This window comes from Osmerus eperlanus, chromosome 20, assembly GCF_963692335.1.
Source record: "Osmerus eperlanus chromosome 20, fOsmEpe2.1, whole genome shotgun sequence".
Classification (NCBI taxonomy): domain Eukaryota; kingdom Metazoa; phylum Chordata; class Actinopteri; order Osmeriformes; family Osmeridae; genus Osmerus; species Osmerus eperlanus.
In genome coordinates, this window is record NC_085037.1 from 12,415,463 (window position 1) to 12,442,581 (window position 27,119).

General features: G+C 50.7%; 1 protein-coding gene across 1 annotated transcript; it reads right to left on the bottom strand.

Moving 5' to 3' along the window:
- Positions 1-1,852: 1,852 nt before the first annotated feature.
- adgrb1a (adhesion G protein-coupled receptor B1a) lies at positions 1,853-26,879 on the bottom strand. The gene is made up of 31 exons (XM_062445752.1): positions 26,434-26,879; positions 21,384-22,267; positions 20,161-20,310; positions 19,955-20,053; positions 19,587-19,751; positions 18,820-18,984; positions 16,858-17,022; positions 16,556-16,720; positions 16,332-16,433; positions 16,110-16,216; positions 15,717-15,911; positions 15,437-15,505; positions 13,795-13,903; positions 12,855-12,998; positions 12,625-12,694; positions 12,253-12,355; positions 11,795-11,838; positions 9,995-10,121; positions 6,114-6,217; positions 5,872-5,974; positions 5,517-5,667; positions 5,329-5,398; positions 5,117-5,183; positions 4,899-4,984; positions 4,419-4,686; positions 4,241-4,277; positions 3,389-4,011; positions 3,185-3,220; positions 2,954-3,058; positions 2,786-2,836; positions 1,853-2,638 (listed from the first exon to the last, which is right to left on the bottom strand). The coding sequence occupies exons 2-31, from the start codon at positions 22,090-22,092 to the stop codon at positions 2,441-2,443; spliced, it is 4,587 nt and encodes a 1,528-aa protein (XP_062301736.1). The 5' UTR covers positions 22,093-22,267; positions 26,434-26,879; the 3' UTR covers positions 1,853-2,440.
- Positions 26,880-27,119: the final 240 nt, after the last annotated feature.

A 27,119-nucleotide genomic window follows, 5' to 3' on the forward strand; every position in this document is an offset into this window, starting at 1 on the left:
ACTTGTTTGTTTCCTCTGTGCCGAATTCCATATCTGTAAAACGCTGCTTACAATGACTGCAGTTTTTCCTCTAATGTTTTGATATCCTTTTAGAGCAAAACGAACGCTTGCTTTAAAACAGAGCCAGGGAAAGTAGTCCGTTTATCATTTTTTGAAGATTGCCTTTTTGCCCCAGTTCTATATTTAGAGGAACAAAATGTCGCCTTGGGCTTACATGTGACAGGCTTTACAACTAAAGAGCATCAATTCTGCTTTGTTCTTCCTGTAATGTATTCCACTGTGTTTCTGCTCCAGTGGGAGTCAGGGTGCTTTACGGTAGAGAAAGATAAATCTTTACCTTGCTATAATGTTTCCTCATAACTGTCGTATAACAAATAAAATCTAGGAGTTTGTAAGACAATCTGTACTGGCAGACCCAAGAAGAACAACTCTCATTGTGTAATATAGATATGTTTTGTTTTTTAATTAGAAATAGGACACATTCATCTTGTGCTCTGAAAACTGTACATTTACAATAAGATAAACTGCAAATGTTAATAGAACATAAAAAGGCAGAGGAAGATACAAATAGGATTCGATACAATTAACTCTGTGATAGATGAGGACAGGGAAAAGGGGAATTATTGGTACATACTGTCATGTAATACTGACATGGTTATCAAAAACACACTGTTACAGAAGACAGGAGGTTCAGTTACTCTGCAGCGGAGCGCTGCATTGAGTACAAACAGATATCCTAAAGCACAGTTTAGAGATATTCATAGGCTAGTATTCATCTACATCTGCTTTTAGAATTACAATGATCTATCACAGAGCTCCCAATATGGAGCCTGCTCTTTCACTCAACACGCAGTCAAACCTCTATGGAATTAATTTCTTCAATCGCTAATAAAGATGCGTTATACAGGATTCTCATAAAGTATCTATATGATCTGTAAGTATGAGGAACATGTTATAAAATTATTTAAAACATTTGTAAGAAAAAATGTGCCTGAATCTTGATAATCAGTTTTGCTTGAGCATCAAGCGGCCATCATATTCCTCTGTTTCACACTTGATGGTTATTAAACACAAAGATGTGTTGAAGTCTTTAAAGTATCGCTGGCACCGCGGAAGTCACTTAGAGGGCTGGCGCCTCCCAGCTTCGTTCTAGGGTCTAGAGTTCTGCAAGGCCGGGCGGATGGAAACATGACGATGCTGAAGATGATTAAACGGTCCAATGGGATCCTCCCCTTTTTTTGTTAGTTTTTTCACGACGATAAGAAGCCTGCGTTCTGCTCGGTGGGAAATAGGGCGGGTCTATAGGTCTGTGTCTGTCCCAGTCCCTTCATGTGCCAACAGCAAGTTCCCAGAATGCACTGCTCCTCCTTGGAAAGAGGCTAGGTTGTCCCTGGAGCCTGCGATGTGGTGAGGAAGGACAGCCATGAACGAGTAGGGCTTCCTTCACCAGCACCACTGTCATCCTCACGTCTGTCCCGATGCTTTGCAGTCCTTGAGGAATTACCGTGCGATATTCTACCCATTATTTTGTAACCTTATGAAATCTCAGCAAACGGTACAAAGAAAACTTCAAATGACAAACAAAGTCGGGTGAGATGAAAAATAAAACATTTCTCAAAACGCTAGAAAACGAAAAACAAAACACAGGTAATCACAATCATACCGATGATACTGATAAATGGCAGTAATAATAATAATAATAATAATGTTCAGCTCTGTAAGTAAGCGTGGTCAAGCCTTGTCTCCAGTAGAGGCCGTGTTAAGTGTCCAACAAACAGTTTTCAGCCTCTCCTCCTCAGAAGCAGTTCCGGTGGGAAGCAACACAACCACAACCACAACCACAACACATGGGTTCACTACCGAGCCAGACCCCCAAGCCAGAGGCCTGAGGGGGAGTCCTGTCTCAGGAAGTGAGCTGGGCGCTGCAACATCCTGCCTTGGAAGGGGTTTCTGGGCTGTCCACTGTCCGCAGCCAGCCAGTGCTGGACTGGTCCTCTGGAGGAGGAAAGCCCCCTGTTTTCGAAGGGAATCAGAGAGATTGAAGCGCAGGCGTTGCCATGACAACATCTCCCAAGCCTGGGACGGAAGAGAATGGGGGAAAAAACTCTCGAACGGAATCGCAAAAAAAAAAAACGGATCCAGAACCGATCCTTCTCCGCTGGAACCCACCCGTGATTCTGACCGACTGGCTTCTGACTTGCCAGTTTCCACTCGTGGCCTCACCGGTGTTTCAAAAGTCAATGCTGAGAGTCACATAAGCACACCAGGTCAGCTAGCCTTTCCTCTTCTCGTTCCGAGGGTTGGAAAGACACATGGTTTCGCTCTTCCATCCTCCTGCCTTCTTCGATCAACACTCTTCCCAGGCTGGCTCAACACCATCCCCACGTGGACACGTTCTCATCCCCCAAACCAACAGGTGACCGAGGTGAAGAAAAAGGACTCAGACCTCCGTCTGCAGGTCGATGATGTCTTGGCCCACCAGAGGGATGGCGGTGGCTGCCTTCTCCCACTCCCCAGCCTGGATCTGCAGGGGCGAGGCTGCCAGGGGCTCCAGGTCCCTCTTCACCCAGGATGGGGGTGAGTGCTGGGTTCTCTGAATGCCCTCCCAGGGTCTCTCCATGGGAGGCTGCTGCTTGTCCTGTTAAAGGAGGGGGGGGGAGAACCAGGTGGTGAGTCAACGACCAAAACATCCATTTGTTGAGCTCGGGGCAAGTGTGAAGAGGTACTAGGAAACGCAGCTGGGTGTGTGATGTGTGATGGGTAAACACTGGGAATAAACACTCACGCTGTGGTTTGTTTTGTCACTTCCGCCTGAAGACACACTCCATCTCACTGACTGTAGGGGGAGACGAAGGTAAAGACGTTATTGAAACGATGCGACAAAAACGATGCAAACGAACAGAGTCCATTCGGATTCAAAAGGCACGGTGGGGAACGGTCGCTTTTTATTTACCTTGCTGTCAGAAGCAGGGGACTCTCTGTCTTTCTCGGCGTGATGCAATTTCCTGTTCAGATCCTGGAACATGTTCTGGTGGCGTTTCCTTGTGTGCATGATCTTCTACAGGAGGCACAAAACAAAGTCAGTCAAGCTTTTTGAAATCTTACATGTTACGAATCAGTGTTAATACTTAGATATTATATAAGATTTGGTATGCTATCATGCCATCTAGTACAGAATACACACCTCAAAGTCCAATTCAGCATAACGAGATTTCTGCCTCTGTGAAAAGGAAGAAGAAAGACAATATTTTGTTAGTTTCTAAATAAATCAAAAACTTTCTCCTTAGCGTGTACAGAATGAACTACAGTTACTAACTTTACTTATTTACTAGCTTCAAACCCCACAAGTAGCTCCCTTCCTCCCCCAAGACCTCACCCCCATTCTCACCTCCAGAGAGCTCATGGACAGAGTCGAGATGGTCTCACTCTTGGACATCATGGAGTTCATGGAGTCGAAAGTGTCCCCCAAGCTGCTGTGGGTGATGTGGGACTCGCTGGACATGTTGTGCAGGTTCTGGACGGGAGAGTCCCTCTCGGAGTACGACACGCTGACGCGGTCGGCCGGCAGGCTCTTCAGACCGAAGGCGGCCTGGGGCTCAGCGAAGGGTCCGCTGAGGTGCACCAGCCTGGTCTGGGGCAACTGGTCCACGCTGATGTTGTACTTGGACGGGTCGTCTTTGGGCTTGGAGCGCAGGGTGGACGTGTTGTTGGGCATGAGCACGTAGCCGCTGCCGTCCGGGGCGCTGCCCTCGGCCTGACCGCGGGCCATGTTGGCGTCCAGCTGCTGGAAGAGCTCGCCGTCGCACACGTAGACCGGTTTGCCGCAGGATGGATCCATGCCGCCCAGACGGGTCTTCTCGCGCTTCAGGGTGAGGGTGTGGCTGGAGTATTCGGGCACCGCCTGCATGTGGGCCTTGGTGGTGTGGGCGGGGAGGGTGTGGAAGTTGGAGCTCATTGGTGGAGGCAGCTGGGGAGGGGACATCTTCTCCTCTAAGGTACTCATCGTGCCTCCTGGGGTTGAGGGAAGGAGGGGGGGAGAGAGAGGGAAGAAAGAGAGGCACTTAGGTTAGAAAGTGCTTTGAAAATGTAGATTGGCTGGGCCTAAGTCACTAGTGTTGAGAGAATATAGTCAAATGAAAATGGTTCGTGGCACTGCCACTTGTGGATGAATTTGAATGTGCTTGTCTTAGAAAATAGCTTTCTATCCTTAATGGAAAAAGGGTTTGAGTTAGACGCTCACCTGGTCTGCTGGAATCAGCGTCCTTCTCGAAATCAGACTGCGAAAGAGAACAGAGGAGACAGGGTTTTATTAGACTTTAATGCATGCGCATATTCAACCTGAGAGAAAAAAAAAAAATGTATTTCTCATTTACGAGAGACACTCCAGGCGAATCAGAAGACCTTGCAGAGTAACTCACCCCGAGTTGGGTCTGTCCGTTTTGGAGGGAGCTGCCGGAGTCTCCGTTCCCGTCGTCTTTGCGATCGACGACGCGACACTTCACCGCCTCCTGCACCTCCCTGCGCAGGATGCAGTGCACCATGACGATGATGAAGCCCTCCAGGGAATCGAACACGGCGAAGAGGATCTGGAAGAGGGCGGAGCGACGGTCGGTGATGGCCAACACGGCCGACATCCAGGTGAGGGCGAGCAGTGGCAGAACCACGCAGGAGCTCCACAGTGACGCCCTGCAGGATAGGAGGGGAACTGCAGGTTAGACAGGGTTCACACTGTACCGATGCGAACCATTGTTCACTGTAACCAGTTCAGAGGGTTTGCTTGGCCTGTTGTTATGGTGGTGGAAGCCGATATGACAGGGCTTTATCAACATGGCCGTAATGACACTGATGGTGCGTGATAAGAACCGGTGTAGGAAGAGGATGCGATCGATAAAACCTACCCTGCTCTCTCCTTCAGCTTCACGTCCGTAATGCCGTCCTTGGACACCAGCTTGTTGAAGACCAGAATACCAATCACCATGTTCACCTGTTCCATACACACACACAGAGAAAGGCAGGGAATAAGACTATGCAGGGGCCGATGCGGATGACGCCGCTTGCTGTATTCATACGTGGTGTTCAGGAAGAGAACGCCGCAGGTTTGGAGAGAGGTACATACCAGGACGACGGCAGCAGCGGGTCCAACGAACGAGTAGAGTAGTCCACCCTCCAGAGAGAGCCAGCAGCTGTCGAACACAGAGCAGGACTCACATTAGTATCTGTGCTGGGAGTGCAGACATGGAGAGAGAGATGGAGGGAGAGAGAGAGAGAGAGGGAGATAGAAAGAGGGATGGAAAGAGAGAGATAGGATAGACTGAGGTTCAAACTTACTAGTTGACGGTGCCATATCCCTTCGCCTTGGTGAACCCCACAGAAACAGCCACGACCAGCGCAGGAAGACCTGAGGAACAGACAGGCGGAGAGTTAGGATTGGCTGAGCCACCACCAAGGAGCCTGGGATGACAGGTCTGGCAGGCAGACAGGGAGAAAGTCGGGAGGACGTCGGGGAGAGCTCTTACCCCAGCCGAGACACAGGAAACGCTTGCGGATGATGCGGTTGCGCAGACGGCCAGTGACAGCCATGTAGGACTGCCAAGCTTCAGTCAGCACCCAGCAGAACGAGGACAGGAAGAAGAAGTGAAGGAGGGCCGCCACCAGCGCGCACGACACCTGGACGAGGGAACGAGAGAGAGACAGAGAGAGAGAGACAGAGAGAGAGACAGAGAGAGAGAGACAGAGAGAGAGAGACAGAGAGAGAGAGACAGAGAGAGAGAATTGTGTCAGTAGAGCTCCTCTTCACTCCCCAAAGTCCCCAAAGAAGGAGGTCAAAACCTCACAGGAGAGCGTCGACCAGGTTTGCAAACAAAGCCTTACCTTGTTGCGAGCTTGGGTTTGTCCAATCAGAATGAGGATGTTGGAGCAAATGATGGAGAGGCAGAAGTTGATGAGGATCACGGAGCGCTCGGAGCGGATGTACCTGGAGGGAAACGGAGGGAAGAAGAGAGAGAGAGAAACATAGTTTAGGGAGGAGACGAAGACGGGGCAATCAAAACCCTGCGAGGCCGTCCGGGGGCAGGTGATCCTCTGGGCAGGTTAGGGTTAGGGGCGGTACTCACTTCCAGACAGAGACGTAGATGATGATGAGGAGGAGCAGGGTGAGGGAGGAGACTCCACAGCCCACGATGAGGGTGACGGACGGCAGCAGAGACTTATCCATCATCTGGAGAGAGAGGAGACAAACACAACACACGCTCGTTAGACTTCCATCGCCACCAGCCGACACACTGGCAAAAGGGCAGGGGAGAAGCAAATATAGACACTAACGCGTACGCATCACTGAATCCTCTGAGCGTGCGTGTGTGTTGCTATCTGGAACAGCAGACAGCTCCCTGTGGGCAGAGAGCTGAATGGCACAATTAGGCCACGGCTGAGACAAGGTGACCCCAAGGTGAACGTGTCAGGAAGATGGAGCGAGCCACTGTGAGATGTCGCCGAGGTCACCGCGTTTCCCCATTGAGCTTTTGAACCAGCAAATGAGGCGCGAAGGATAGGGAACATACATCTCCCTCCAATAAACGGATAAATGAAGAGAAGGGGAGAGGGAGAGGGCGAGAGAGGTAGAGGGAGAGAGCGAGCAAGAGAGATAGAGGCAGAGGGAGAGAGGGAGAGAGCGAGAGATAGAGGCAGAGAGAGTGCTGTCCCTTGGGTGTTTTGGCGTGGCTGACATCTAATTTCTCGCACATGGGCAGCCATTTAACATTCTTTATTTTATTTTTCTTGCGATGGGATATCAAGATATCGAGCTGCATTCTGGCACCTTTCCGGTGAGAGTGTGAGAGCATTTTCAAATCAGCAGATTTCGCATCTCTATCTACGGGAGTGGACAGGTGGGCTGTTATCCCCTATGCATTAATTAACCCCTCCCTCCCTCCTTGCCTCTCCATGTTCTGGCAGCGGCTTAGCACCTCAGTCATGCCAGTGGCCGTGCCCGCTTCTCCTGTCTTCCACAGATCCCCTAACGGGCACAGGGGAGGGCATGCTCTCCCTGCCGGAGGTCTCTCTCCAGGGCCAGGTGGGCAGGGCCTCTCGGGAGAGACTCCACCCAGCAAGGGCAGCTTAGGTGTCTTGAGTTTACCGCCCGACTGCAATCCTCCTCCCTCTGATGGCTTCAGTGGGGGGTCGAGTTCGTTTAACAACTTTGATTAATCTGCACCACGGCAGAGTAGATGAACGGGAGGGATCCCGGGAGGAGGTGCACGCGGACGGGGTTGAGAAAACCCTCCGTCGGAGAGGAGTCTAATTAGATGAGGGTGAGGAGGAGTGAAGACAGGCTAAGTAGCTGGCTGATGCTGGGGGGGGGGGAGGTAATAAAATGATGAGGATGTCCAGTCAGCATGGCAGAACGGCTTTGGCCTTCGTTCAGATATTTTTTTTTACGATAATCGCATAAAATTCGAGGTCCGAGGCATTCAAAATACTGGCCTAGACCATGGTGTTCAGCGTTGCCGATGGTATCCAAGGAGACCAGAATGGATTTGAATTCAGTGCCTCGGAGGGTAGGCCTCTCTCGCAATCTGCTCTCCATACAGACCTGCCTGATTTCAAAGCACAGCTGGCACACTCTGGCCCGCGGCAGCCAAAATGCTAAATTAGCACGGCAAATTTGTTGCGAAATCTATCCAACGACATCAGAGGGCCCCTGAAACAGATGGTGGATCATGCCGAGGTGAGTTGGCTTCCGTCTCGGCTTTCTCCTGGAAGCTGGGAGAAACAGCCCCGCTGGAGGTCAACACTCGCTGGGAGAAACAGCCCCGCTGGAGGTCAACACTCGCTGGGAGAAACAGCCCCGCTGGAGGTCAACACTCACTGGGAGAAACAGCCCCGCTGGAGGTCAACACTCGCTGGGAGAAACAGCCCCGCTGGAGGTCAACACTCGCTGGGAGAAATAGCCCCGCTGGAGGCTGGGAGAAACAGCCCTGCTGGAGGCTGGGAGAAACAGCCCCGCTGGAGGCTGGGAGAAACAGCCCCGCTGGAGGCTGGGAGAAACAGCCCCGCTGGAGGCTGGGAGAAACAGCCCCGCTGGAGGCTGGGAGAAACAGCCCCGCTGGAGGTCAACACTCGCTCTTTCTGGGTGGATGCCTCAGCCCCAGAGCCTGACCTAAATATGAGGAATATGTGCCGCTTGTGCCCTTGAAATTTTGCCATGCTCCCATTTATGTGAGAAAGAATCAAGGATGAAGCACAAGGTGGGTGGGTGGGTGGTGAATTCCACTAAGGCGTTTAATCAGTATGCATTTAGATTTCTACTTAATATTGATTACCCAGAGTGCAGTGTTCTAATAGGGGCCATTGGTCAAGGGCAGCTGACGGACCAATCAGGTGGTTTGGTTCTGTTGGACCGTGTGTCCAAGCCATGTTCCTATTGGTCCAGAAAGCAGACCATGTCGAATGGAAGCTGGAACACTGCAGTGTCTGTTTTTTTCTCTCTCTCCTCTCTCTCCCTCCTTTTTCTCTCTCTCCTCCTGACGATGTTTCTAATACAGCTGGCAGGCGAACAGTATTGAAAATGTCTCCAGCACACATCAAAGGCTGGGGGGGGTGGGGGGGGCGGGAGAGGCAAAGAGGATCCATCACCGCACACCCAGACAGCTACCGACACCTCTCATTGGCCAGTTTAGTTGTGGCTTCTCCAGAGAAACACTGGATGTGGCTGAAGGGTTGGTGTTGTACGGGTGAGGGGAGGGAGGTGGAGGGGGGAGGGAGGGGATATCAAGGAAGAATTCTGTTATTGGTAGACGGAATGATTGGCGCAGCAGGCTATCTGCTGTAGAGAAGGGGTGGGGGTGGGGGGAGGGGGGTTGCAGTTCCCATTTCACACATTCAGGGGGCGCTGTGTCTCCTTCTGGCTCCCAGACATGGACAGACAAATATCAACAATGACAACAACAGGTCTGGAGCTCCCACAGCATCTAAAGCTGCAGCAAGAAAAACAGGCACCCAGACAGGCTTGCGTCTGTTCACCTTACAGGCCTGCACTGTGCCCATCCCTGTTCCGGAGCTGGCCAGTAGGCCTACACGTAGCCTACTGTTGATAGGGATGGTAATTACATTGACTGGTTACCCAGTATATGTGAGAGACATGTAGTGTGTCTGAATAATCATAGCTGGTGCCATCTGTTGATTGTCGTTGTATTTTCATCGTTGCAGCAAAACTCAGTAGCAGAAAAAAACGGGCCTGGGGGGGGGGGGGTGTATGGAGAAGGGAGGGGGGCTGTTTTTCCTCACCAAATACACAAAAAAAACACTAAAAACTAAAAATCACATAGACCGAGTTTGCGCTGCAGAAGCCGTTGCCAGGGCAACAAGACGGAGAACCGGTTCCGAGGCACTGTCTTTAATTGTAGAAAATTACACATAGCTTTGAGCAAGAAAAAATGAGCTATGCGTATTAACAGAATCTACTAAGTAGCCTGTGGACAATATGTGTCTTGCAAGTTACGCAATGCACAAACTGATCGAATAAATATTGTGATTGAAACTAAATTCGAAGTAGATAGGAAAACAATCAACATGATTTATATTGAATAAAAAACTGACTTCTACAGTCCACTACCTATATTTGAACTGAAACATTGTTATGCAGTATTCAGCTTGTTTTGCAATTAGGTGAACAGTCTTCATTTAATTGACAATTTTATCAAAGCGCATAATCGCATTAGCATGCATTTGAATAACTGAAAACAATTTAGCGTCAGATCGACTTTGTTATCAGCGGCTCAATGCATTTCTACATGTTGCACCGTTATTCGCTTCAACGTTGAATCATCGGAATATGCTATAAGTCTTCCGTCAATGGCTCCTACACACAGACAAAGACTGGAAAGACAGCGCGAAACGAGATGAAACGAAAACAACGCCTACGTTTTCAATTCACATCACACCTGCACTAAACGAACATTAACATAAAAAAAACGAGGTAGTATTAAACAACACTTACCGAATCGGGATTGATCCGCGATAAAATGGCGAAGGTGGAGAGGTTGTCACACATGCATTTGGTTTTGAATGAATCAACGGCAACCACTCTGCAGCTTCGCGCAGTCCAAGATCCTAGCAGAGACGAACTGTGGAGGGGCGAGAGGGAAGGCGGACAGCGGGTTACGAAAGGGGGAACATTCTTACAACAAAAAAAAGAAAAAACATCTCAACCTCTTTTCCATCACAAACATTTATCTTTGAATGTTACAGAAAACACATCCCGTCTTAAAAAATACACTATAATGAAGAAATACAGGTGATTCAGGTTGGTATGTTAATTGCAATGCAGTGGAATTCATATTTCTAACAATAAAAGTATTCACCTTTAATTTGAGTAATACACTAGTAGGCTACACTGCTCTAACCAGGAGTAGATATGTCTATCACTCTCAAATGATGGAAACCCTATTTCTATAGGTGGCATAGCTACAATGCCATTCACGACCTTCCATTTTAGATCTCGTCTGTGTCTATTTGAAACCCAGGGCTGTCCACTGTACCGAACCAAACCACCCTGTTCACCGAGCTGTAGCTATGTGAGGTACCCTCTGTTGTGTTCCCTCTGCGGTGGCTAACGTGAGGTGAGGTGACATGGCGCCCAGCTGTAGCGTGAGACGTGTTGGCGTGTGACAGGTCACGGATGTAGAGCCCGGACTGTACCGTGTAGGCTGAGGAGGCTAGCATGACCGCTGCCCCAGAGGAAGGGAAGGGCTCAGCCTGGGAAGGGTGCTTGGGAAGCCATCTTCCACGGCGTGTGTGTGTGTGTGTGTGTGTGGGGGCACCTTCCAGCTAGGTTGTAAATGCATGCTGAGGCCCAGTGAGGGCTGGGGTGCAGGAGGTGCTCTCTGGAGAGGGTAACCCGCCTCACACAGCATGAGCAGCAGCCAAGAGAGGCTTGCCCTGAGATCTCCTGCCAGGGATTCGGTCTGGCTAGCTTGCCTTTTCCTCCCTCTCTCTTTCTCTCTCTCTTCCTTTCTCTCTCTTCCTTCCTCTCTTTACCCCACTCTCTCTCCCTCTCTCTTTCCCTCTCCCCCTCTGTCTCTCCACCACCCACCACCCCCACCCCCCTGCCTCTCTATCCAGCCATTAATCAAATCTGCCGTCCAAAATGTATCTAGTTTGTCTGGAGGCACGTCAACCATCCTCCAGCAAGTGTGAGTTAATTACATTTCCTCTTCTTCCTTCCTTCCTTCCCTCTCTCTCTCTCTCTCTCTCTCTCTCTCTCTCTCTCTCTCTCTCTCTCTCTCTCTCTCTCTCTCTCTCTCTCTCTCTCTCTCTCTCTCTCTCTATCTATTTGTTTTCTGTGGTCTGGCGGTGAAGGTCTGTGTGGGGATGTGAACGGGTGGAATACAGTCATGCTTATCTCTGCCCCACAAGTGTACAAATCTATCTAAATGCAAATGTCCCACCTGTTAGGGCTTTTCAGAGGTGGAGGTGGGAGAGGAGGGGGAGGGGACAATGAGCTTTGAGGGCGGGGCTGACTTGTATGGAGTCTGGGGTGGGGTCTGGGGGGGGGGTCTGGGTCACAGAAGGTAAACTCGTTCTGCAGAGGCCCTGTCCTAGCTTTCACTGAAGACCGACATGATTGCTCTGATCACTCTGTGCTGACTGGTTGACAGTAAGTCTGTCTTGGTGTCTCGGTGGTGAAAACAGATGAACAACAACTTCAGGCCCTGCATCTAAATGCTGAGACCGACCACGGGCGATTAAATCGACGTGGAAACCCTTTCTATATGCTAAGGAAATGTAAACAACTTACGTTTCGCTCTCGTCCCAGGAGATGCATGTCTCGTTGACGGTTCCCTGGAAAGAGAGAGAGAGAGAGGCGGGGTGAGAACCGAAACGTGTGATGAAGACACAATCGCCAAGTCCAGGGCGCTGTGTCGTTGTGTGAGATGCAACCGCTTGACGTCAACCACCCGCCCACGGTTTCCCAGCAGCCTCCTCTGTTTTTGCCATGGGGACTAAAAACAACCCCTCATCGCCGTGACGATGCATTCCTTCATTTAAACTTTCTGTCTCGCCTCGGGTTAGGTTTAGGGCCCGAGCTAGGAAAACAACGATGTTGTGGTGGCTGCAAATGTCAGGCCGCCACTGCGGTGGAAATGTCAACTGATGTAGCGTGGCTGCGAGGAGGAGCAGGGGGGTTAGGGGAGAGCAAGGGAGGGGGGTCGTGTTTCTAAGGTCGTTCGAAGGTCTCTCCACCGGGGTACTTACATTGTGGAGGTGGGGGAAGTCGATCTCCACTGGGGAGGACAGGAGGGTTGGGGTGGGCTTCACTATGACCGAGACCACCTTAGAGTTGAGGATGGTGCTGTTGCTGTGGAGACAGAGGAGAGGGGTCCAACGCGGTCAAACAGAAGCTCGGAACCAGATAAGGTACAATTTAGACTTGATTCATAGCTACAGTCAATACTGCCGCCCCCTTCAGAATTCTAAACAGGTGGGTTTTACACAGTTAGTGAGATTATGTCTATATATCGGACTGAGTCTCCTCTCGTTGCAGTGGAGTGCAGGATCTCCCAAGGAGTTTAAACAGAAAGTAGAGCCAATTCTACATCATAAAACTTCTCAGTGGAACAGCCATACCTGTGGAAAGCCAAGATGGAGCCCAGGTTTCTGTACAGGACGATGCCAGTCACAAAAGCAGTGGTTCCCTCTGCAACAAAACAAATGCACCATTAGTCTGCTGTTTCGCCAGGAGTTAGGAGAACAGATGTTGATCTAGTGGCTCTGTGAGAGTATGTGTGAGGTGCGTGAGGTGTGTGTGAGGTGTGTGTGAAGGTGTGTGTGAAGTTGTGTGTGTGAGTTCTCCTCACCAGGCTGGTCGATGGACAGGGCGTCGCGGGAAACGGTGATCTTTTCCTCAGAGGTTCTGACCCAGTCCATCATGCCCCTCCAGCCCTGAACTGGGAAGCTGAAGTCTGAGGTCACGGCAGTGGGTCGCTTCTGGATGCTCAGCACTGGAGAGAGGGAAGGAGGGAGGGAGAGAGAGATGTAGAGAGGTGGGGAGAGAGGGAGGGAGAGAGAGATGTAGAGAGCGGGGGAGGGAGAGAGGGAGGGAGGGAGGGAGAGAGAGATGTAGAGAGGGGGGAGGGAGAGAGGGAGGGAGAGAGAGATGTAGAGAGGGGGGGACGGAGAGAGGGAGGGAGAGGCACCGAGAGAAAGAGAGGGAAAGCTGTTAAAAAGGCGCTTCAGAATAAATGCCCATGTGACTCCCTAACTTCATGTCTGTTTGGCAGGGGAGTGAAGCCGTCTGTGGGCTCAGGGCCTGGCTAACACATCGAGTAGCCAAAGGACACCGCAGACTCCTGCGTCACACGGGCCTTTCACTGGAGGAGTCACTGAATCCTGTGTGAAAACATCGCCTCTGCATGCCAGAGGAACGAGCTGGCGAGAAACTCTGACCGGAGCCAGTAACAAATGTGTCAGTTTACAGTTGGAGCAGTGCAGACTTGAGAGCTTGATGTAAAAACCAATATGTGTCTCAGTCCCTCCCCTGCCTCTGGTGTAAACTCCCATTTATCTTAATATACTAAATCCAGTTGCTGTGGTTAAGTAACATCTTGAAGATGGCTGGGGTAATAAGAGATAGCTAATGGCACTGTCAGGGTGACTGCAGGGATACATGTGTTCTGCTGTCTCGATGGACTTCCATTCCGCGGGGTGATTAAGATGGATGTACTCCCGTGTCGGAGAAAGGTGAAGACAAATCATCGTCTGACACAGGAGGAGAGCAGCTGGCAACTTTGAGCTCACCTAAATTCTCGGTGACTTCATAAATGTCCTGGAAGTCCTTCATCTGCATGCCGATCATGTCCACAAAGTCCTCGACCAGACGCAGGAACTCCTTGACGTTAAGCCCCATCTGAGGGTAGAAGGAGAGGGAGAAAGAGAGAGAGAGAGAGAACGAGAGAGAGAGAGAGAGAGAGAGAGAGAGAGAGAGAGAGAGAGAGAGAGAGAGAGAGAGAGAGAGAGAGAGAGAGAAAGAGAAGGACTTGATTTAATACAAAGGTGAGCTGTGAGCAGTGAAGGATGTTAAATGGCTCGCCCACTCCTGTCAGTTTACACAAAGAAACTTGTCAGACCAAATGTACAGTGCACAGCACAGTTCGTATCCGCATACTGTAGAACTGCAAAAGCCCTTTCTGTCAACCCCTGAATCACCACCAACTGAAGCCACGGAACTTCCTCAGGTCCATACATGGACACTGTGACACTCTGATTCTTTCTTCTCCTCTTCGCTGAGGGGCTGCTTGCGTCTCTCTGACGCAGAACTGCAGCTATGTGGGCGCTAGGCGTGGACATCTGTGTGTTACAGTCCCTGTGCCTCTCAGAGCGTCCGCGGTCTGTGGGCCGCTAGTGAGACGTGCAGATTGGCAAGTGGGCGTTCGTGATTCTCCCTGGATTTCTTCTTCTCCTTTCTCACGGCTGCTGTGGTAACTCTCTCCCGACGCGCTAGGCTAACTCACCAGCCACCTCCCACTTAAGTTCAGACACGTTTATCCTCTGAATGAAGAACCCAGTACTGACTGGCTGAGTCACTAGGCAGCCCTCGTTTGTGTAAACCCTGAGGCCACGTCTAGAAAGAAGATGTGCTTCTTTCTTTTTCAAGTATGACTAGCGGAAACGGGATGCAAACAAGTGTTTATGCAAAAACGTTGAAAAGGGAAGATCACAAAGAAACAACCTCTTAACCTATCGCTGTGGGAGAAGGGTCCTAGAGACGACTCTTAACCTATCGCTGTGGGAGAAGGGTCCTAGAGACGACTCTTAACCTATCGCTGTGGGAGAAGGGTCCTAGAGACGACTCTTAACCTATCGCTGTGGGAGAAGGGTCCTAGAGACGACTCTTAACCTATCGCTGTGGGAGAAGGGTCCTAGAGACGAGAACTTCAGGGTTCCTGCCTCCCTCGCTCACAATGTTCCACACGAGACGTTGGGCACGTGTACATATGCTTTTCTCGTGTCCACGTCACAAGTGGTGGCGTGGGTTGAACAGACAGGCTGAGAGTAAAGGCCAGATGCACATTCTCCCATACTAGGCCCGTGAGTTTCCAACCGAAAGTTGGAGGTGGGTTAAATGTTGTTTCTTTGGGTGGGGGGTTGAAGGGAGGAGGGGGGGGTGGGGGTGGCGCTGGTGATAATGAGACATCACCAATCAAATCTCCACCCCCGCCCCCCCCCTCAATCTCACACTTGCTCTCAATGTCACAGATGCTTCACAAGAAAAGTTTCTCTGCTTGTCCTCTCTCTCTCTCTCTCTCTCTCTCTCTCTCTCTCTGTCTCTCTCTCTCTCTCCCTGTCTATCAGTCATGCCCTCAGTAGATAACAGGAACATGATGATTATACACACACTGCCTCCCATGCTAACAGCGAGCCATGTGAGTTTGACACTTACCAGTTGCGCCTCCTCCCATTTATCGCGGTGTTCTTCTTTCAGCAAATTGCTAATAATCTGGGCGTAGTTCTGCACGGGATAAAATGGGAGAGAAGGTGTTAGATGTTACCTCATATAGACATAATTATTCCTGTTATGTACAAAGGTGTTAGGGACGAATCTAAATTGCAGCCAAGTTCCTACGTAATTACAGCCTATCAAGTTTCTTTTCAACTGCCACTGCTTTTTCAAACAGGAAAGGTGAAAGGTGTTTTGTGAGTGTGAGGGAAACTGGACTGACCTGCACGTCTGCGTTGTTCAGGCTGGATCTGGATCCCTTGTACAGCTCCGTGGTGTTCCTCAGAACCTCCACCATGGCCAGCAGGTCTCCACTGTACTGGGTGCCCTCGTCCGACGTGGCTTTGAGCCGGGAAATCACCTCGGAAACTCCATCTCCCATGAGCCCCGTCTGCGACTTGGAGACTTGGTCCTGGGCCTGCAGGAGGGGAGGGAGGGGGGAGGACGAAAGGTCAGGATCTGAAGTCTCTGATCATCTCGGTACCATTGAATAAGCAAGTGACCGTCTAAGAACAATCCTAGTTTAAACAAGATACTTTTCCTCCTCACCAGGCCAAGGACCCTAGTCTGTAACATTCAGGAGGGGAGATGGGATGGTTTGGATCGTCTAACTCACCAGCATGTAGATGTCCTGGTAGTCCTTGGAAACACACTTGACATGGCTGGGGTTTTCCCAGAAGGCCAGACCGATGGCATCCAGGGTGCATCTGCGGAGGATCAAGCCTGAGAGAGAACCACAAAGCACCAGGGGTTAGGCCCTACACACACACACACACACACACACTTGATTTGTGCTATGGGTCTTGGTGAGTGTGTGTGTGAGTGTGTGTGATCCTACCTGTGGATCCGGAGGGACAGTTGACAGCGGCCAGGTCTCCAGCAGCAGTTTTCTTCCAGATGACATCTCCATTGTTCTCCTCTGGGCAGATCTCGTGGGGTTCTGCAGAGAACAACACAGATAACGTTAGTCAGGGGCTCCGGCGTTAACGGGGGGGGGTCTCACGACAGCGAGCCAGACGCACGGCGTCATGGTTTGTCAGGTTTGTGTTCGGCTTCTCTGACCTGGGCATCTCTTCTCGTTGCAGCGCCTCATCTCTCCGTTGTCTCCTGGGCAAGGCTCCCCTCCAAAGAAGGGCCCCTCGCAGGACCTGCGCCTCTGCTGGTTCCCCCCCCCGCATGTCCGGGTGCAGCTTCCCCAGGTGCTCCAAGACAGCCAGCGCCCGTCGACTGCAGGGAGAGGAGGGTCTGGTTATCGACACGCGGACACACTACGTCTTTGAGATTTTTGGGGGGACGTTTTCCATGCTTCATGTGGGATGTTATGAAGGTGGTTGGGGGACAGGTATGGATGGGGGTGTATCTACCTGGGCAGTTTTTCAGGAAGCAGTTGGACGTCTCCTGCCAGTCTCCGCGGCACTCTGAGCCGCCGTAGGATGGCCCGTTGCACTCTCGGGTTCTCTGCATGGTTCCGTTGGAGCACGACGCAGAACAGGGGCTCCACCCGGCCCACTCGTTCCAGGATCCGTCCACTAGGGGGAGCAAGAGAGACGCGGGGGCCGTTAGGTCATTGACTGGGCCACAGGGGTCGTGTCACAGCATGTCATGTGTCCCACTTCTCGTCTCCCAACGAGCACGGGAGAGGAGAGCCTTGTCCTTCAAGCACCAGTTGTCGGGCGACAACTCCCTAAAACACAGCTGTCCCAGATTCCAACTCTTGGTATTTGGGGTAAAAGCCTCATTAAGTCTGAGGTATTTAAGTAAGCGGGAGGGCAACAGGGCTATTCTGTGCTTGCAGGCCAACGCAGACCCGAGAGTCGATTGGGAATATAAAGAATAGAAATGAAAATAGATGATGGGGCCTATTTTTCTAATGTCACCCAACCCAGAACTTTAGGGCTAATTAGAAGTTTCAGAAGCACGTTGTGTTCTATTGCTCCCAGAGTTCCACCTCATTACAAAGTCCTTCAGCCCATCCGGGTGAGCAGGAACCTTTTTTTCTATTCCTCAAAAGTCCGGCCTTTTGTGATAATGGGAATAGATGGGGGGCCTAATTCAGTGCAACACAACTTTTAATGCGCCACTAAGCCCTATTCTTACCTATGTCTATTCTCAGGCAGAGGGAAATTTACTCGTGGAGGGGGGGGACTTGACCAAATGTATTTCACTTGCCTTAATTTAGTCAAAAGGACAAAGCCCTTTTTTAAAACAAAAATCAATTGCAATCATTGAGACGCTACACTCGAAATAAGAAAATTATATTATGAAGCAGTTATTCCTAATAATTATGTTATGAATATAAAATCTGAGATATTCTAAGAGGACCTTCGAGTTTAGGTGAATTGTAACCGCTCTCAAGTAAAATATATTGACGTCTCCCTTGGTGGAGAGCGGCCCCTGGTGGCCACAGCACTGAACTGCATGTGCCTGCCAGACCCCTGCAGAGAAGATGCTGAGAACAGGGGAACAGAAAGAAGAAATCTCTCCTTCCCCACTGAAAGAAGCGAAGCATCTGAAAACAGTGCACGAGCATTCTAAGAGCACGAGCGTTCTAAGTGCACGAGCGTTCTAAGAGCACGAGCGTTCTAAGTGTACGAGCGTTCTAAGAGCACGAGCGTTCTAAGTGCATGAGCGTTCTTAGAGCACGAGCATTCTAAGAGCACGAGCGTTCTAAGTGCACGAGCGTTCTAAGAGCACGAGCGTTCTAAGTGCTTGAGCGTTCTTAGAGCACGAGCATTCTAAGAGCACGAGCGTTCTAAGTGCATGAGCGTTCTTAGAGCACGAGCGTTCTAAGAGCACGAGTGTTCCAAGTGCACAAGTGTGTGATTACAGGAGTGACGCATTAGCCTTTGCAGATACAGTCTGTGGGCGGTTGTGTTCTGTCACAGGACAACCGATGTTCCGGCATGTGTGAGCGACCATGAGGATAGTGACTCACCTCCTCTACAGCCAGTGACTAACACACAAAGGCATTCGTCCTCTAGGCTGCGTCACACCTGCCTCGAAACACACTCATCTGCTGTCTATGATGATAATGGACCAGGTGAACTCGGTGAAGTGGTTTTCTTTCCGCGGTGTGAGTCAGAGGGGGGGGAAGGAGGAAGCACTAGGTAGACCTTGACTTGGCCTCCTGGGAATGTTCGCACATGGGCGGAAGGCCCAGGTCCACTTAAATCGCCAATACATTTTAAGCCGATTTACTCGCAGACTTGTACTCTGTGTTTGAAATACGTTTTACCTCCAGTTTGATTGGTGGATTGGGGCGATGATGAAGCGGTTGATTGGTTAACGAGCTAGCTGATTGGCTGGGGCGGATGAGGGCTACTGACCTGGGCAGACTGCGATGTTGCAGAACTTGGTCTGTTTGGGCGGCCCCCTGCAGGGTTCTCCTCCGTTCTGGGGCTGCTTGCAGGTGCGGGAACGCTCACGGAACCCTCGTCCGCAGGTGGACGAGCACAGGCTCCATGGAGACCACTCATCCCAAGCTCCATCCACTGAGAGGATGAGAGAGGATGAGAGAGGATGAGAGAGGATGAGAGAGGAAGAGAGAGGGAGAGGAAGAGAGAGGAAGAGAGAGGAAGAGAGAGGGAGAGAGAGGAAGAGAGAGGAAGAGAGAGGGAGAGAGAGGGAGAGAGAGAAAGAGAGAGGGAGAGAGAGGAAGAGAGAGGGAGAGAGAGGGAGAGAGAGGAAGAGAGAGGGAGAGAGAGAAAGAGAGAGGGAGAGAGAGCCCAGTACGTTAACACCAGGAACCAGACACTCAGCCAGAGATGCTTGAATGACCAATCGCATTTAAAGCAAACAATTCACACTGTTGGCCACTAGGTGGAGTGAATGTATGTTGTTGCCGCAATCCTTCAGCTCTCTCTGTGAGGAGACATACTGTATATGTGACGCATTCGTTCACACCCTGACCTACCATCCCACTCACACACCCACACACACACACACACACACAAACACACAGATAAACACACACACAAACCCACCCCCACACACACATGCTCAAACAAACACACAAACGAACTCAAGCACACTCACAAACACACAGATAAACACACTCACACAAACACTCATACACTCAATCACACACACTCACCGGGGCAGACGGCAGTGTTGTTGCAGGGGCGGTTCTCCCGGAGAGGCCCGGTGCACTGAGTGCTGTAGGAGGAGGTGACACAGACGCGAGTACGGCTCTGCCAGCCCTCCCCGCAGGTGACGGAACACGTGCTCCAGGGGGACCACTCATCAACCACGGCCTCCACTGCAGGGGTCAGGGGTCAAGGGTCAGTGGTCACAGTGGACATGGGTGAGAACCCCCAACTAGTCTTAATTTTTTTCTATTTATTTAAAGAGTTCGAGTTCTGGATCTATGCATGCATGCATCTGTCGCAGAGTGAAATTCAATTTCACTGAGCACAGCTTGCATGGCCTGATGGTTTGGCTCGGAGCAGGAGGAGAGCTTACCGGTTTGTGTCGCTACGACTCCAGTGTTGGGGTTCTCCACGTTGTCTCTCTTCAGACCGGCGTTGGAGCGCAGGGATTGGCTCTGGGTGCGCACTTTACCTGTTGAACAGAACACCTCGACCAATGAGCTGAGGCCGAATCGCAATCCGTATAAACAATCGGCCAATCGGTGAAGCCAATCCGAAATGACTGGCAGGCATGCTCACCAATGCAGGGCTGAGGGTTGCAGGCACGCCCCTCCTCGACCACGCCCTCGCACATGCTGTCCTCTGGCTGGCAGGATCTGCTGCGCACCTGGACTCCGCCCCCGCACTCCTGGCTGCACTCTGACCAGCGACCCCAGCTGCTCCAGCCTTCTGTAGAAGACAGAGGACATGGAGAATGACATCCGCGACCACACACACACACACACACACACAGATCTGTCTGGGGGGGCGGGGGGGGGCAAGGTTGCTGCTCTTTTGGCAGAGGGATAATAGCAGTGTGTACCTAACCCTAACTTATTTGGAGGATAAAAAAGCTATATTCAAGCAACATTTACATTTACATTTAGTCATTTAGCAGACGCTCTTATCCAGAGCGACTTACAGTAAGTACAGGGACATTCCCCCGAGGCAAGTAGGGTGAAGTGTCTTGCCCAAGGACACAGCGTCAGTTGGCATGACCGGGAATCGAACTGGCAACCTTCGGATTACTAGCCCGATTCCCTCACCGCTCAGCCACCTGACTCTCCTATAACATAAGCTTTCTCCAAAACTTCAGCTTCAAGTGTAGCCACAGGATATGAGGCTCTAAGGCGAGAGCAGGGTGCGAAGGAGGGCAAGGTCGGGTTCTAGCTGGGCGTTCAGACCCGATCCACACAAGTCCCCTGATGGGAAGACAAGGTGGATGTTTGTTCCATCCAGGGCACAGGATGCTCTCTGTCGCTCAAGGCTGGCGCGTTGCCATGGCTACCGCGAGCGGGGCTCCGCTTCTCCTTCCTGTGCCAGCTGACTGGGCTTTGTGCTGCACTGGTGTGTGTGTGTCTGTGTGTGTGTGTGTGTCTGTGTGTGTCTGTGTGTGTCTGTGTGTGTGTGTTCATGTGTGTGTGTGAGTCCCATGGCTGTTCGGCACAAAATGGAGACTGTAAGACTGTGTGCTGGGGAGGCTAGTGTTTCTACTTTGCGCTGCAAGTGAGACTCAGTGATCCCTTAACCCGTTTCATTTACTCTTCATGATTCAGTGGCAGCAGAAGGCACGCCCTCAGTCTGGAACCCCCCACCCTGCCGGTCTGGGTCATTACCCGGGGGTGGTTAAGACTCCTGGGGGGTCAACGAAGCTGTGGTGAGCTGAACAGGGGGTCGATCAGTCCCCCCTGCTCCGAGAGACGTGACTCTCGATCGCACCCAGACAAACAGAAACAAACACGGACACACGAACCACCACTTACTGATGATCTCAGCATCGCGGCCGTTGTCCCTGGGCACTGGCATGCACTTCTCCATCCAGATCCCAGCTCTGAAACAGCCTCCAGGCCTCCTCTGGGGGGCCTCCCAGCACTGGCAGGGGGTGTTCATGATCCCGCAGGGGTTGTCGTGGGTGCTGGTGGACAGGCACTTCTCCAGCCACTGGCAGAGCATCTGGCAGGCTGGCATGCTGGGGTTCCTCTTGCCTACTACCAGGAACTCGGTCTTGAACTCTCCGTTGCCCTCCCTCTCCGCCACCTCCAGGCCGTTCCTGGGCATGACTTTGCGCAGCTGCAGGAACTGCTTGGTGGACTCCAGGTAGGTGACCGTGGTGGCGGCGTCGCAGAGACGGACCACCTCGTCGAAGCTCTCCATGCCCAGGTAGGTGCGTGAGGTCTCGATGAAGGAGTCGAACTGGAAGGTCTTGATCTGGCGTGGCAGGCAGGAGTCGGTGGGCTTGGTGATCTTCATGTAGACGGTGTAGCGGCGAGGGTCGGGGTTCTGCAGGGTCCAGGAGCAGGGCGTGGAGGGGAGGGCGGTGGTCGAGTTGAAAACCCCGAAGAAGCGGCTCTGCTCCAGGGTGGCGCAGGTGGCCGAGGCGGGGCCGGAGGGGGTGGCAGACGACCAGCCCAGGGCCAAGAGGATCAGGGGGAGCAGGGTCACACAGGAGCCCGAACACGGAGATCGCGCCATTGGCTCGATTTGGGAGGGGAAGCCTTCTTTATTTATCAAGCTGATCTGGGATTTCTTCTCTTTTTTTCTCTGTGGTGTTTCTCTCGTTTGTAGCGATCTATCTGAGATCGTATGGTTTAGGGCTTCTAGACTTCAGAGCTATAGGCAGACAGACATGTCTATGGCAGTAGCCTTTCTGTCAGAAAAAAAGAAAACAGGGGTGGGGGAGAATAAACAAATGTTCACTTAACATGCTAAAACATTCTCTACTTTAGACAACGCAGAGAGATTCTGCACGTTTGACAACCAGAAGAGCACAGTCCATTTCGCTTTGTCATCAAGACATCATGCGATTCAATACTGTTAAACAGCTGGAATATGTCTCTGGGTCTGTCATTAACATAGCATTGGAATTCTCTGCACATCCACCGATCAGAATGCACAGGGTCCACGAGCATAATTACTGTGGCTCTGCAATTAAAGCGCTTCACAGAGAGTCTGCCGCTCCATGCTCTCGCTGTCTACACCCACACACCCAAATGTGACACCGCCAAGGCAGTGCGTCACTATGACGCCAGTGGAAGGGTTGCTATGAGAAACCATCAGTGTTGTTTCTCCCTCTGGGGAGAGGAGGGATGTGATTAAGGCTGAGAGGGTCAGCTGGTGAGAGGGTCAGCTGGTGAGAGGGTCAGCTGAATAGAGGGTTGTGTGAGGAGGAATGGATGAGGATGATGGAGGGAATGTTTTCTCTCGGGGTCCCTGTGGTGTGGAACAGGAGAGCAAAGTTAACCTTCTACAGACACACACACCTACCAGGACCCCCAGCAGACCTGTTCTGACCCCGATGAAGGAGGTTAGGGCGGGTGACGGGGGTGAGGGTAACGAGAGGGGGTCGCCGTTCCCCACGGGGAACGTGCGTCTGTGAGGGTGCATCGATATGCAGCTTGTGCATCATTCCTCAGATGTTTCTCCCCCACGGCTCGTTTCTGTCTGTCTCTCTCTCTTCTGTCTCTCTCTCCTGTCTCTCTCTCTCTCCTGTCTGCCTCTCTCTCCTGTCTCTCTCTCTCTCCTGTCTCTCTCTCTCCTGTCTGTCTCTCCTGTCTCTCTCTCTCCTGTCTGGCTCTCTCTCCTGTCTCTCTCTCTCTCCTGTCTGTCTCTCCTGTCTCTCTCTCTCTCCTGTCTGCCTCTCTCTCCTGTCTGCCTCTCTCTCCTGTCTGTCTCTCTCCTGTCTCTCTCTCCTCTCTCTCTCTGGTCTCCCTGTCTGCTGCATGTGCATTTTCGCAGTAGTCATGGTGATGAGTATCACCAAGGTGTCTCTTGTCAGGTGGGGGTTTCCTTCCATCGGCGGAGAAGAGAACACTGTTGCTCGGCAACACGTTTGGCACGCAGTTTGCCCTTCCCACGCACCGCGGTGCGTAGACGACCAACGTCAGAATGCAAACCTCCAAGCTTTGACGCGGTCTCATCGATCGGGTGCAACCGCATCGATGCAGAGTGGGGCGTGAGGGATGAGTTAGTGAAGTTTAGTTTGGAGGGAGATAAAAGGCTGAAAGGGGTTTAATGAGTCTCTGCACTGGCTGCAGTTACACAGTGTACATTTTCCCTTGTGCCGTCTTTTGGATGCACCTGCATTCTTCAATCAGATAACTTGTCATTACTGTGCATGTGCTTCCCATCAGGCTGTCTCTGCAGCCTGAGGCTGGTAGACCTCTGCTTTGTGTGGGCGAGCATCTCTCTCCCTCCTCCTATAACAACCGGAAGCTCCATGAATGGGCTTCCAAAGGAACGCCTGGGAAAAGGCAGTCTCTCACTCTCTCTATCATCCTCCCTTCTCTTTCTCTCCCTATCCCTCCACCTCTCTCTCTCTCTCTCTCTCTCTACCTCCCCCCACCTGTGTCCCCTCTCACATTTTCTTTTTGGTCTCTCTCTCACCGTCTCGCTGTCGTCAACAACATTTCGGCAAAGCAGGCAGGCAGGCAGTTGGTAGTTATGGAAACAGCTGTTATTTAGTTTATGTTTTGTAGCAGATTTTGGGTAAAAAAGAAAGAAAAGAAAAGTGGATCTGAATTACCTCTGCGTCGCTCGTAGTGTTTATGCTGCCGTGCACAGTACTGAAGTGGCACTTATCATCACAGAAATTATGATAGGACTGCTATGCATAACACATGTAGCCCAATCTACACCGCCCTGGTAAGAAACACTCATACAGCTCTCCTACGGTAAATCTACATTTAGTCATTTAGCAGACGCTCTTATCCAGAGCGAAATCTACCCCCATGAACCACTGAATGCATCTGCTGACAGCGCTGCCTACCTCTACAAACGATAAACACGCGCTCTTGTCTTAAGATGATTCACTGACAGTAGTGTTGCATAGCAGGGGAGCCATGAGAAAGCATGACTAATACAAACAGGAGGCTGCGAAAGGACCTGTGGAGGAGGAGAATTCATGCCGCTACACAATGTCTTTAACCCCTGACGTGCTGGTAGCCCGGGGCCACCTGTCACAGAGACGAGAGTGGAGCCCCAGGTGCCTCCAGCTGTGGTCACATGCAGGTGGAGGACAAGCAGGAAGCTGGAGATTACTAACACATCCTGCCGGCTCCATCAGTTTGTGTACAGACTCTGGGGGAGTGAAGGCTAGGAGTAAGCAATAAACTGCAAAGTAACCATCTGTGTGATAAGCCTTAGGGGACTGTGTGTGTGTGTGTGTGTGTGTGTGTGTGTGTGTGTGTGTGTGTGTGTGTGTGTGCATGTGAGAGAGAGAGAGAGCAAAAGAAAATCACGGAGGTCATCTCCACTTCCTGCCCTCCTTTCTGCTTCTCTTTGCAAGATTGTTCACTTTCTGCTGACATCCACAGACAAAAGCAAGTGAAGCACTTCTGTTCAATTTTCCTAAAATTGCTAAGGCCATCTTTTCAATCCCGTGCAACGTGAGGGGAGAGTGGGGGGGTGCACATGCACACGGCACCATGGCACCATGGCACCACGTCCAATTTATCTGTGGATATTTAGGAAATTCATGTAACAGAGAAACAAAAAAACAAAAAACTGAGAAAACAAGTCATCACATGCTTGCAGGCTTGAGACAGAAACTCATTCCCACACCCTCTCAATGTTTTGGCAAAGTCTGAGTTCGCCTTTTCATATCCATCTGAAACCTAGGCTACTTAGAAGCACATTCAACTGAGACCATCTGGTTGCTGTGACAACAGTGTGTGTGTGTGTGCGCTTTTTAATGCACTTTCTCTACTGGATACTGTGCATTGATTTAACGCTAGGCAGAAGTTTGTAGATGATAGAACAAGATGTTGTCTATGCATTTATATGCATGCTTGGTCTCTCTGTCACAAAACAACATTATTATCTGCAGTAATTTATGTTTTGCTTGTGAAGCATTTCATAGAACAGTCTGGTAGAAAGAGGTTTAAGAAGCTGACAATGCCTGAATATGCAAAAGAAGCAAAACAGGAAAACTTGTCAAACGATTTGATAAAATGCACGATGGTATGAGTTCTAATGCGTGAGCAGGAGACCCAAGTTCAAGCTTCCCCGTGCCACGATCGCATCTTGTCTGGGTTTGACATTCTCAGTCAAACCCAGATGATAAACTGTGAATGTGAAGGAGCACCATCAGACCTGCAGGACTGAGACACGTCCATAAACCTGAACTGAACTACCATGTATTTACCAAATCAATGCAGAGTTGTTCAAAGATGTTCCAATGAATTATTATTCCAATATAAAATAACATGCAGGCAAGGTGCAAAAAAAAGTAAATTTTTGTCTCAATAAAACTTGTTATGAGGGGGATGCAGTGCAGCTTGGTGTAGGCTTTGGTGTAAGTATGTGCATGTTGAAATGAAATAACGGTGTGGTTTTTCTAAACGTTGTAATGAATCGTTCAAATAGCAGCACGTCTCAGCAGCTATGTTCCGTGCAAGCGTGCAGAGAAGCAACGCAGTTCAGCACCATGGACAGCGACAAACTCTGTTAACGCGACACAGGCAGAAAATATCGGTGAATCAACTCAATCTAACTAAGCAGCAGCACAAGCATTGATATGCGTAGATGACGGACACATGACAAGTGCTCTTTAGATCACGCCATTCAATCTAGTACAATAAGACGTTTTTCAAACACAGTGAAAGTATTCTAGAAATCTATGTGGAGAATGTCAGCAACATCCGCTTGCAACAGTCAAAACATATGAACGGAATACACAAACTGGAGACACGAAGAGTTCACCCAACATGTTCAAGCACATAGATCAAAAGCACGTGAACTTCACAGCACATGCACATTAAGTCCGAGACAGCATGTAAACACAGAAGAGACATGCACGAGAAATGAAAAACCTACCTTGAAATACGTTCTTTAAAGTTCTGGTTGGCGTTTCTCCATCCAATGGTCCAAATGTCCTCGAGCTTGATTCAGGAAGCAACTTTCGAAGTCTTCAAATGTTCACCGCTCGAGGCAACAACTTCTCCGGCAGGTTTACAGATTAACGCCAAAGTCCAGAACCGACTGAGTCGGATCGTTCCCAAGTTTCAGTGCAGTGTCCACTTCCACAAGCAATATAAAATAAAACGACTCTGACCAAACTCCAAAGAGTGTACTACCAACTTTTCTTGGTTGCTATATCCAGTTAAACTGGCTACAGCCAAATGTCAAATTGATTGTATTGGAGCTCCAGCAGTCTCGAAATCAAAAAGATTTGATCTTGTCTTTCCTTTCCGCTCCAATATGTTGGTACTTTTACTCCCGGCTTCGGAGTCTTCTTGCTTGTGGTCTTTGCACTGCAAGTGGATCCTGTCTCAGTGTGGCATGTGGCCTCTTCTGGAAGGTATTTATTTGAACCCCGCCCCGCCTGCTTTGAGTCGGAGTCTGTGCGTGGATCACACACTGGAGTGAATGAGACTGAGAGAAGACGGAGGGAAGGGTGGGGGCGCGGGGGAGAAGTGTGTGCGTGTGAATAATGTGAAGGGAGGGAGGGAGGGAGGGAGGAGAAAGACGATGCAAGTGCCGAACTACGTAGACTTCTACCG